The 12,831-nt window shown below is 37.0% G+C and overlaps 1 protein-coding gene across 1 annotated transcript in view; it reads left to right on the plus strand.

Annotated features, from left to right (window-relative positions):
* hydin (HYDIN axonemal central pair apparatus protein) overlaps nt 1-12,629 on the plus strand; it is a 365,478-nt gene extending 352,849 nt beyond the window's left edge. Inside the window, exons 56-61 of the mRNA XM_051931627.1 lie at nt 618-827; nt 5,219-5,382; nt 6,849-6,999; nt 8,039-8,269; nt 9,016-9,240; nt 11,824-12,629. Coding sequence (XP_051787587.1) covers nt 618-827; nt 5,219-5,382; nt 6,849-6,999; nt 8,039-8,269; nt 9,016-9,240; nt 11,824-12,306 — 1,464 coding nt within the window. The 3' untranslated portion in view covers nt 12,307-12,629. The remainder of the gene's footprint in view (nt 1-617; nt 828-5,218; nt 5,383-6,848; nt 7,000-8,038; nt 8,270-9,015; nt 9,241-11,823) is intronic.
* Nucleotides 12,630-12,831: the final 202 nt, after the last annotated feature.

The raw sequence follows: 12,831 nt of genomic DNA on the forward strand, positions 1-12,831 counted from the left end.
GTTGGCAAAGCACACATTCTAATTCCACATTCTAAATTGAATAATAATAATTAATATTGTTCATATAAACTGTAACTTCAGGGCTGGAATGAAACCGTGTGCTATATGCACATATATATTAGATTCAAATCCAAATGCATTTTATGCAGTAAATAAATAACCCCATTAGACTTTTTCTGCATATAGAGATAGAAAGACTTTAGGATGCTGTGTTGTTTTTGGGATATATATTATGTTGTAATATGTGTCAGACATTTGATAGTAATTGTCTGCCTTTAACAAATTTGGTTTGACCTTGAGAATCTTTGTTTCTTTTCGCTTGAACTTTGAGTATAACCTTCAAATCATTATTTTAAAAATGAAGTTGGCCTGTAGCATGCAGATTCTAAATGATTTTGTGACACAGTACAAAATAGCACACTTACATAAATTACTTAATTGGTTAATTATAATAAAAATGTTTATAAACAAAAAAGGAAACAGTAGTTGTGCAGATAGCGCATTCATATGAGATAAGCTGCAAGTTAAGAACCAGTGGCCTATCTTAACCAATGCTGTTTTTGTTTTTTGAGGTAATAGGACTTTCAATCTGAAACAGTGTTCTTTTATTTTTTTAGGTGATAAACTTTTCATGTCATGTCCGTGGGCGGCAGTCTCAAACCGTTGTTTTGCCAAATAAAACTGTCCAGCCCTGGGTTTTGCATCCTATAATAGAGGGGGAATACTGGAGTGGTCCTCAGTCCTTTACAATTGAGGCACAACAGAGCAAGCCCTATGAGATCACATATAGGCCACTCACTATGACCACAGAAGGGAAAAAACATCAGGTATAGCAATATTTTTACCTGTCTTCCTTTAGCTATATTGACATTTAAAGAAGTATTGATTCATTTATTTATAAGCTATTATCCATGTAAAAAAATCCTCTGCTTTCAGACACGTTAATCAACTGCTTTAACTAGTATAAATAAACACTACATCTTGATCATAAAGTTGAAACAATTAACAGAACTGTTTAGTGATTTATTATGCTATCGTGGATTATTGTATAAACAGTAATTAAAAATATTAATTATAAATGGTTAAACCAGAACGTTCTGGCATAATTTAGTTAATGTAGTGTTAACAATTGATAGCATTTTATATGTAGATTAAAAATTGCAGAAACATAATAAGAATTGAAAAGCACTTGTAGAAGTCATTTTATGCATTTATATGAAGTGGATTAATAGATTATTGCAACCTCTTTTACTTTATGCACACTAGATTGTGTTTTTAATTTAGTTTTAAATTGATAAATTTGCTATTTTTGTCCATCAATCCACACTCAATAACCGATAATGATAAAGTGGAAAAATGTTTTCAGAAAGATTTGCAAATTTATTAAAAATCAATAACTGAAATCTCTCTTTTTATATACAGTAAGTATGCAAACTAGGTGCATCTTATTTTTTTAATTATCCTTGGGATGTACTGGAACTTAATTGACATTCACCTTTGGCAAACTGAATTGACTGAAAACCATTTAGGAAGGCACACACCTGTCTGTGCGTATAAGGTCCCACAATTTACACTACATATCAGGACAAAAATCAAGCCATGAAATCCAAGAAACAGTGTCGATCTCCATGATCAAAAGGTGGTGAGGCTAGAATATAAAACCATTTCTGAAGCTTTGAGTGTTCACAGGAGCACTGGGCTCCAGTAATTGTGAAATGGAAGACGTTTGGAACCACCAGGAGACTTCCTAGAGTTGTTCAAATGGCCAAACTGGTTAACCTGGCAAGAAGCTTGGTCGGGGAGGTGAACAAGAACCCAGTGGTCACTCTAATAGAGCTTCAGAACTACAGTGAAGCATAGTGGTAGCAGCATGGACAGGGAGAATGCTCAGAATTGAGGGAAGGTTGAATACAGTCAAATACAGAGAGGTCCTTCAAGATGACCCTCTCCAGTGTTCACACAACCGTAGACTGGGGTGACAGTTCACCTTTCAGCATAATAATGACTTGAAGCATACAGCCATGCTGGAGTGACTTCCCATCCAGTCTAACAAAGCTTGAGAGGATCTGCCAAGAAAAATGGGATAAACTGCTCAAATCCGGGTGTGTAAAGCTTGTAGAGACTTACGTAAGAAGACTGCAAGATGAGATTGCTGCCAAAGAGGCTTAAAAACCTGAACATTTACTATATATAAATGAGAGATTTTGATTTTTAATAAATATGCAAACCTTTCTGTACTTTCTGAATCCACTGTATGTATGTACAGTATATGTATATATGTGTATATATATATATATATATATATATATATATATATATATATATATATATATATATATATAGTATAAATAAATATACTGCATATATATATATATAGTATAAATATATGCAGTATAAAAGTACTACATTTTAAATAAACTAATGATTGTCTAGATTACTTTAGATTGTCATTGTCAGTAAAACTTCTTTTAATTAAAAAAATAATAATAATTTCAATTAATAGTTTTTGTAAAAGTTATGCATTCATCCCCTTGGGCTTTTTAAATGTTTATTACAGTTGTATATCTGTGGATTTCCATGACAAAAGTTTGTATACAAATGTATAAACAATTAGCCGTGCTACCCGTCTAAGAGGGTAGACCTAAGCATTAACATTTGCACTGTCTATTGGAATGTATTTTATAATGCATGTAGTAATAAAATGCATTGCATTTGTCATTCCAAGAAATTGTGCATCATAAACATTTGTATTAATAAAATGCACGACTGTTTGTGATTTGCCTTCTGTTAAAGTGACAAATGCAATGCATTTTTTACTATAAATGTTTGTGATAAGCAATCAGAAATGACTGACAGAGACTTAGCAACTGGACAGACACACAGACACTTAATACTTTTAAGGTGGATTGGGCTATAATGAGCCTTTAAAAGTTACTGTATTTTAACTATGGATAATCACTATAGATTTTACAATAAATAGGTAAAACAAATAAGAAAGTATGGCATTGCAGTAAATCTACTGTTTGTACTGTGCCTATAAAAAGTATTCACCTCCTTGGAAGTTTTCAGTTATACAACATTTAATTACAGTAGATTTCTTTTGGCTTTTTTGACACTGGTCAATAGATTAAGACTCATAAATGTCCCAGTGAAAACAGATTTCTGCAAAGTCGTCTAAATTAGTTACAAATACAAAACCATAAAATAATTCACTGCCTAAATATTCACCCCCTTCAATTAAGTATTTAGTAGATGTACCACTGGCAACCATGAAAAACTTGAGTTTGTGTACACATGTGTCTCTTTGTCAGCACATCTGGACACTGCCATTTTTCTCTGAGGCTCCGAGTAGGCAGGTAGGCATCCCAGCAAGGAGAGAGGAAGGAGCCAGACCCTGAAGAGATAGACAGAAAGGATGGACAGACAACCCACTGGAAGAAGATGTTGCTAGGGACTCTTTTTATTCCCCCCCAGACACTAGATGGCAGTAGCCCTATGTATCTGTGCCTGTTTGGGAGCACAGGGAATGCTGGGAGATGTAGTCCAACAACACAGCCCAGCTGGGGAGATGTGTTCCCCAATCTATGGGACTTCCGTATAACCTGGAAGAACTTCCATCGGGCAGTTGGCCTGGCACTGAAAGAACTCCCGGGTCACCCTTATCCAGGCGAGTCGGAACTGGGAGGACGTGGAGCAACACTCGACTGGAGGAGGGCAGTGTGGTGGTGAGAGGAGAGAGTATTGTGGAAAGAGAGAACCTGTGATTTGTGCTTGTGCTACTTTTGGAAGTATCCATTATTTGAACCCAGGACTGTGCTGGTGTGTTCGTGTTTGGGGCTCACTGATGGCTCGGTTCCATCACAGTGCATTTATACTGACAGGTGCAATACAGACAGGTGATCATGAATTAACCAGTTAAGTGACTTCTAAAACCAACTGACTACACCACTGATGATTTAGGTGTGCCATATTTAAGGGGTAAATACATGATCAATTATTCTGTGTTGTATATATGTAATTTATTTAGACTACTTTGCAGTGATCTGTTTTCACTTTGGTATTTAGGAGAGTTTTCTGTTGACCAAGGTCACAATCTACTGATTTAATGTTGTATAACAATAAAATCTGAAAACATCAAAGGGGGTGAATCCTTTATCTAGGCATTGTAGACATGGACATTCCCCCAAGCTGAATATGTCAGTGACAAAAGATACACATTAAAAAGTTACTCTAGATAGATAATAATGATAAAATAAATACACCTTAATTAGGCTGGTGAATGAACTTTATCCACCTGGTATTTTGCATGCTCTGTTGAACCTACTGAATTGAGGTAGAAGAGAAGAGATAGTTCACATGCTCTAGGGCAGGGGTAGGCAACGTCGGTCCTGGAGTGCCACAGTATGTGCAGGTTTTTGTTCCAACCCAGTTCCTTAACGAGAACTCAATTATTGCTGATGAAGCACATATTGCTTAAGTGACATTTTAATGCTTCATTTTAGTGGTCTCGCTTGTTAAGGTTCTCCAACCTTAATTTCTTATTTCAATCTTAAACTGCTGCATTCAGTGTTTTAATTGCTCCTTATTAGCAATAAGATGTAAAAGACAAAGCAGCCAGCAGTTCTCCAGCTAGCTTTTTTCCAATTACATCTGTGTGTGTTCATCATGCACGGTTTGATTTAATAAAACACTTAATAGAAAAATGTGACAGACTGAAAATGATCTGTTTTAGGCTTCAAATCATTTGGATGATATCCTTGGAAAGGAAAAAAATCTACGATATAAAAGCCTTACATTGCACAGACTAACCAGCCATAAAATTAAATAAGGTTTGAGATTGGCAATGATTGGTTTCTAATTAAGCAATTGGGTTGAATGAAAACCTGTAGCCACTGCGGCTCACCAGGACCGACATTGCCTACCCCTGTTTTACATCTTATTGCTAATAAGGAGCAATTAAAACACTGAATGCAGCAGTTTAAGATTGAAATAAGTAATTAAGGTTGGAGAACCTTAACAAGCGAGACCACTAAAATGAAGCATTAAAATGTCACTTAAGCAATATGTGCTTCATCAGCAATAATTGAGTTCTCGTTAAGGAACTGGGTTGGAACAAAAACCTGCACATACTGTGGCACTCCAGGACCGACGTTGCCTACCCCTGCTCTAGGGTGTTAAATGACACTTTATATTTTTTTTTTTAACTGGCTCCCAATAGGGTTCTGTTTTCTTCCCATTTCCTGATGGTACAGGACAGCTGCACATGCTACAAGGTACTGCTGATCCTCCAAAACCAGTAAGCACCATCTCAAGGGAGGTGCCCTGCAAGACATCCTACTCGGAGATGCTTTCTGTCAGCAACTGGCTTGCAAAACCACAGAGGTAAGAAGCTATGAATAAAATGTATATTGACTTTGACAGATGTAAATATATTTAGGTTACTGACAATAAATTTGCTTAAAATTAGGATGTCCTTAGCAAATGAAAAAATGGGGAAGTTTTGTGTATCTTTTTAAAAATGTAGGTTAGTGATTGCATAAAACATCTTTGGCCGTCTTACTTTTTTCTGATTATTAATAAGTATAAATATGACTATGAGCAGAAAACTTGAAATTGTTTTGGTTTACATGTCGTTCTTTCAGCCAGCTTAGCAAGACATGCTATTTGTCATAAGTGCTCAGCCTCTAGGGTGGCAGTGCCTCTTCCTGTTATCACAACAAGTGTCTGACTTATAGTTTGGGATTATGCATGCCAAAGGGTTCTGCTTTTTTGCCATACAGTGACCATAATGTCTTTTCATATGTCTAAATTATGTGTTTGACAATGGTAAACACCACAGCAACACTTACCAGACTGTAGTTTCCCCAGATTTTAAGAGTGAAACATGAATGCAATAAATTGGTGCCAGCTGCTCAAAGCAATACCACACTGTTGCATTCACCAGTAAACAGGAATACAGAAGTGGATTCACTGAGCAGAGTCTCCAGTCGTTAAAACGTAGCAGTTGCCCTATTCTGTTTTAATTACTATTTCAATAATCATTTTATTATGTCAGGTATTCTTCTTATATAATACGCTACCGTGGCTGTCCGTTTGTCCGTCCTGGGTTTTAAATCACCTGTAGTTCGCAAACCGTTTGAACTATTGACCTGAAATTTGGTACACATATGCTACGTGACATCTACTATCCGCTTTCAGGGTGATGATTGACCTCCAAGGTTATTCCTCTTTTTATTTTTATTTTATTTTATTGTAGAATCAACTCTCGGCAGCAGGGCGGCCGTGTGGCGCATGCATATGGGCGCCGTTCTCATCCCTACCACCTTCGCTGTCACTTTCCCTACCTCTTCATATCTTAAATCATTCTTGAGGCAGATTGAAGACCTAAGTGGCAGCTTAAGTGAAAAATTAAGGAAAAATACTAAGTAATTGCAACACAAACACTGACTAAATCAGTTTTAACTTGAAAAGATACCGACGGAAGAAGAGAAGAAGCGGGCCCTGTAGAAAAGAAGAGCTGCTCAGGAAGCAGCAAGCGCATCAATGTCTATGCAAATGAATGCTAAACATACAGAGAAAGAGTATGAAAACTGGGAATGCTCAAGTCAAGTGTATTTGTGCAGTGCACGGTGACTGGTCCCTTTATAACACAGTAATATTTCTTGGATGGTTCCGCAATTATTTAGCGAACTTTAGTGGCTAAAGAGTGTCTCAGACAGGCTTGTCGGCTTTTCTCAGCCTTTACTGTACGTCTCTACTGTGTAGCATCTGTTTTAAACTTAATAAGCGTATCATATACATAGCAGCTCAACCAATCTGGTTAGTTGTTAAATGTCTCTTATTTTCAGATTCCGTGTTTGCATAGAAATTATGAAGCCGGAAAAGATTGACATTACTACAGAACTGAAGGGTCTGGACTATGTTGATGTCCCCGCCTCAGCTAAGAGAGATTACAAACTTACTTTCTTTTCCTACAAGGAGGGAGTTGTCCAGGCAAAGGTGAGAGCTCTGAGGAAGCACCCATAGCCGAGCAATTAAATATGGTCTCCTGTAGTAGCTACAGTTATATCCTTGAAGGATTTTGGTGCAGACCTATCCCCACCACTTTTTCAGAAGAGTCATTTAAATTACTTTGTTAATTAAAATAAGAGCTGTGTTAACTTTCCTGCTTAAATTTTCAAAAAGCACATTAAAACAGCAGTTTTTGTGTAACATTTTAGTTGAGATACTGTAAAATGCAATTATTACTCATTTACTGTTAATGTAACAAGACCTTAGCAAACACTCCTTTGGGTTTTCATGACACTTACAAAGCATCAGTAAAATGTGTATCCATCTCTGCAATGTGACCTACTACCAGAAGTTCACTTTGGAGGGGTCTGAGGTGGCTTAAATGGGACATATTTCTTCTCTCTCTTCTCTTTTGATGTTACATATTTAGTATAAGATTTGTGAATCCTTCATATTAACAAGCAAATTTACCGTCATTTCAATATGCCACACTGCACAGAGATGAATAATATATCTACTGATGTTTTATATATGTTAAACACCAAAAGAAGGCTTTGTTAAGGTCTTATTAGATAAGAGTAAATGATAGATGCATTTTTGCAATGCCTAAACCAAAGTGTTACCCAGTTTTGTTTTGTTTTGTTTTGTTCAAAATATTACTGTGCAAATTAGTGTAAAATTTTAAAAATCACCACCAGGGCTGTCTCCCCTAATAACATTTAAAGGTCGGGCAGAAGGAGCATGTATTGCTATTTTGTCAGGTTCCTAGGTTTGCCTCTCTGAATTCAGTGTTATTCTTTTTCTAGTAAATCCTGTGAAAATGTTGTGTTGCTGTGTCATCCTCCACTTTGATGTGATTAACTAATCAGATCTTATCTTTCCTTTGGTTGTATATTCTTATTATTATTATTTGCTGACCCACATTTGCAATGCCACTGCCTTTTCTTTGCTTTAGAATAGAAACAGATGTCAATTAATAATTAAATATTCTTGCTTCTTTTATTTGTCTCTTTACTTTTCCATAAAGGTTATTTTTCAAAATGAAACTAATCAGGAATACCTGTACTATATTTTAAACTTCAAAGCTACACCCCCAAGTGCTATCAGCAGCATTGAGATGGTGACTGTGGTGCGGCAGAGCACTTCGGCCACCGTGAAAGTGGAGAACCCCCTACCCTTTTCTACAAGTTTCATTGTTGATTGCAAACAATCAGATATCACCTTTCCAGCTCAGCTGAACATACCACCGGAGTCAGAGGTAAGGGTAAGGTACTCTATGGCTGTGGGCACACTTTATTGCAATATACTTTTATTGAAAAAGCCCACATAATTAAAACTGCTTAACAAGATTTCAAAACGTTTTTATAAAATGTACCAAATATACTAAAAATTGAGATTTTTCCATTATAAAACCTTGTTCTCCTTTTTATTCAGAGGTTCATACGTTACTGTCTCGTTCCATTGCACATTTTAGTATTTTGAGCTAATCCCAGCCATGCCACTTGAATAGTGTAGGTGCCCCTTTAAAGATGTGTGTAGATTTTTGGTTTGCGGAGTAATCCAGGTGGGAAATTGAATTCAGGACCCTCAAAGCTGGGAAGCAGAAAGTTTAATGTCTGCACTACTTTGTTAACCAGTACACACTTCCTTATTTTAGAGTGAATGGAGGATTGAAATCCTGCTTGAGGTTTGATCACTTAATTTTGCCAAGGCTATCAAAAATAGTTTATATTTTTCAAGAATTTACTCTTCACTAAACATTGTTTGTTTGTATCCACATTTTAGTTGTAAAAGGTACATTTTCTTTGGTCATAACCTTTAGCTGCATATTTTCTATAAATCATTAAAACATTTTTAAAAGATATTTTATCATTTATGTCTGTCATTTTTGATTGTTGTTAAACCATAATAGTTCACAAGAACATACAGTTTGGAACTCTGAACCTGTTTAATTGAGTGTTGCTGAGCACAGACCTAAGGTGTCTAAAACGTTTTGTTTTTCAGGGTGCCCTGATGTTCGAATACCAGCCTCTAAAAGCAGGAGATTTCACAGGGCGTCTAACCCTGTTAAACAGTGACCTTGGCGCATTTCACTATGACCTAATTCTGAAAGCCTTGCCTGCCTCACCAGAGAAGCCCCTCTATTTTCGTGCCATGCTAGGAAGCAGCCAATTGCAAGTGGCCAGGTTTATAAACTATTGTAAGCCAAAAGTGGAGTTTATCTGTAAGGTAAGCGACTACCATCTTCAAAAGACCTATGCTATTGATTTTCAGTTACTGGTCCTCTCTATATAAATAAAATGTATTATTATTATTTGTTAATTTTTTTTTTTTTTAGTTCCATAAATGCCAAAATTGATTCTACTTCATTGGGCCCTTGAGCAAGGCCCTTCACCTGCAATTGCTCCTGCTGGGAAAAACTGTGGGGGTTGGTGGCAGAATTGGCACTCCACCCACCCTAAAAACCTCACACTGGTTCCATTCCATCTGATCTAGTGTGGTGCTGAGGTGTCACCCATTGCATGGCTGCACTCGGGTCCTAATCTGGGGATCCTGAGTTGGTTTGTCATGTGGTGGGTGCAGCAATGCGCTGTATCAGTGTGTGCTCCTAACCTCTCTCTGTCTCTCTAAAGCTTTGCCATACAACTCTTACTTAATGTTCAGCTTTATTGCTTCACCTCTTGTAACTACTTTCAACAACTATTTGTGATTGGAGCATTTTTGACAACAATAGGCCATCCATCCCAACAAGCTCACTCATTCTGCTTACCTAAATTCTCCAAGATAGCATGAAGTCAAAATTTAAAGTCATGCTATTGGGTCATTTATACCATGTGCCTATGGGTTCTAAAGCTTTGACACACAACTCTTGTTTAATGTTCCAATAATTCTGTGGCTTCACTTGCTATAACTGCTGTCTATAACTCTATTTATGATTAGATCCAGTTTGATAAGAACATGCCATTCAGCCCAACAAGCTCACTCGCCCTATTCACTTCAGTTCTCCAAAATTAAATCAAGTCTTGATTTGAAGTTCCCTAATGTCTCAATCACACTGCTCAGTAGTTTATAACGTATGGTTCTATGAGTGAAAAAAAACTGTCTACTATTTGTGTGAAAGTAAGCCTTAACAAGTTTCCAGATGTGTCCCTGTGTTCTTGTTGAAGAATTTATTTTAAAGCAATGTAGCAAGGATCCACTGTATGAATTCCCTTTATAACTTTAAACAGTTCAGTCATGTCACATCCTAATCTCTCTTTGCTTAAAGTGAAAAGATTAAATTCTTTCAGTCTTTCCTCATAGCTCATTCCTCCCGGTTTCAGAGTAAGCTAATTTGCTCTCCTCTGGACATTCTGTAACACTCCTATATCTGTTTTGTAATATGTGAGGCCTCACTAGTATAGCTTAAGCCTAACCTCCTGTGACTGGTATTCTACACATAGTGCTGTATAACCTCATATCTTATTAGCTGTCTTGATCGCTTCTGTGCACTGTCTTGATGTTGATAGTAATGAGTCTACAATGACGTCTAGGACTTTCTCATAAGGTGTGTTTTCATGTTTTAGACTCCCTATTGGGAATTCCAGTGTAATATTTTAGTCCCTAAGTGTAATAATGTACCTTACATTTATTTTGATTCAGTTCTATTTGCCACAAATCTGCCTATGCCTAAATGCTGTCCAGATCCCTCTGTTACGATTCACCTAATTCTGCATTATCTGCCCTTCCTCCTAGTTTAGAATTATCTACAAACTTGACCAGCTCATTGTTTATATCATTTATGAACATTAATAAGAGCATCAGCATTAGCACTGATCCCTGAGTGACACCACTTGTAACATCACCTAAGTCTTGAAAGGTTCCTATCACAAGAACACTTGATTCCTGGTGTTCATCCAGTGTTATTCCCACCTACAAACAGCATCTAATTTCCAGTTCTTTTACTGTAATTAATAGGCTCTCATGTGGTAGTTTACCAAAATCCTTCTACAAATCAAGATAAATAATGCCATCTACACTTCTCCAGCCATATGGTTTTGTTGTTTCCTGAAAGAATTGCTGCACATTAGTAATTAGAAGTTGCATGGCCTCCCTCTTCTGAACACATGCTGATGTTTAACCAATAAACCTTTTCTTGCCATAAACATTGCTTCCATTAACTCACCCATGATGCAGATTACATTTATTGGGAGATTATTACTTGGATTATCCTGATCACCCTTTTCATACAATAGACTAATATTTGCAAACTATCAGTTCTCATTTACCCATTGTACAGAAATGGTAGAAGTATGTATGTAGTCAACAACCTTCGTAAGCAGTCTGGAATGAAATGTTACTAGGTGTTGGTGATATCTTAGCCATAATTTCAAGCTATTTAATCTACACAGCACTTCATCTTAATCAAGTAACTCCTTGCAAGTCCCTGTTACTGTTATGAAGTTATCACCCTCTTCACACATGTAAACTTCAGGAAAATGCCAGTTCAGAGCATTCACTATGTTACTGTTTAACTCAACCTTACCATTCCTAATACACTTCACCTCACCTTTTCCTTGGTTGCTCTGTTACTACAAAAAATATTGAAATAATCTCATTGGGTCCTCTTTCACATTTTGTGCACTCTTTCTCCCCAACTGCCTTTTAGCTTTCCCAATATCCTTTTTAACTGTTGCTCTCAATCTCTTATAAGCATTGTGGTTAGCTCTTGAGTATATAGTCTTAATAACTGTATGCAGAGTTTTTTTTTACTTTGTTTCATTGAATAACAGATGTTTTGAAGAATAATTGTTTTTTTTTTTATCTCTTCAGTCTGACAGCCCAGACTTCAGTGTAGAAAAGTCATTTTCTGTACAGCCTGGAACACCAGTGGGAACGGAGGTTGGTGTGGATGTTTGCTTTGAACCTTGCCATCTGGGTGAGAGTCCAGGGCTTCTAACAATTCACTCTTCTGTTGGAGGAGATTATATATTTCCATTGTTTGGAACTTCCTTAACCCCCAAAGCACAAGGACCCATCATTGTGCGAGCTGGATCCAATACCTCCATTCCTTTCAAGAATGTTTTCCTGCAGAATACCACTTTTTCTTTCCAAGTGGACAACCCGTTCTTCTCGGTGAAGCCCTCTGAAACAATTCCTTCAAAAAAAACTAAAAATATTAGTGTTTTCTTTGGGAGCAACCCCACTGGATCAAAAGCACCTGTGCCTGGTAAAATGACTGTGAGCTGTCCCAGATCGGAAGGATCTGGTCAAATCATATCATGGGTTTACTATCTAAAAGGCCACACTCCCTAAAGCAGACCATATGGGGAAAATCTGGGGGAAGTGGATAATATCCCAGCAGTATTATTTTAGAAGCAAATCAGCAATGGCATGGCCTGCTACGTTTTTATTTGTTTAGTAGTCTGTATGGATCAAAATAATGTGTAAGGTGTTAAGCACAAGGTTAGCTTGCTTCAAGGACTGGCCTGCTTCATCACACATTTTTTAATGTCCCAGAGTGTTTCCAGAAAGATTTAAATAATCAATCCATAAAATCCATCTGTTACCTGATCTGACTGAACCAGCATAGGGTCACAAGGTGACAGAGCGTATCTGGGCCGCAATATAGACAATGGGGCAACTGATAATAACAGGACACACTTATACATAATCCTACTTTTGACCAATTTTTGCCAACCAGAAAAACTACATGTCTATATATAAGTGGACGAAAACTGGACTGTCCAAAGAAATTTCCCACAAAAACTTGGGGAGAATACTCTATGTATGCTCCACACAATGGGCTCCTGATCCAGGAACTGAACGCTGAGCACTGTG

This window comes from Erpetoichthys calabaricus, chromosome 9 (genome assembly GCF_900747795.2).
Source record: "Erpetoichthys calabaricus chromosome 9, fErpCal1.3, whole genome shotgun sequence".
NCBI lineage: Eukaryota > Metazoa > Chordata > Cladistia > Polypteriformes > Polypteridae > Erpetoichthys > Erpetoichthys calabaricus.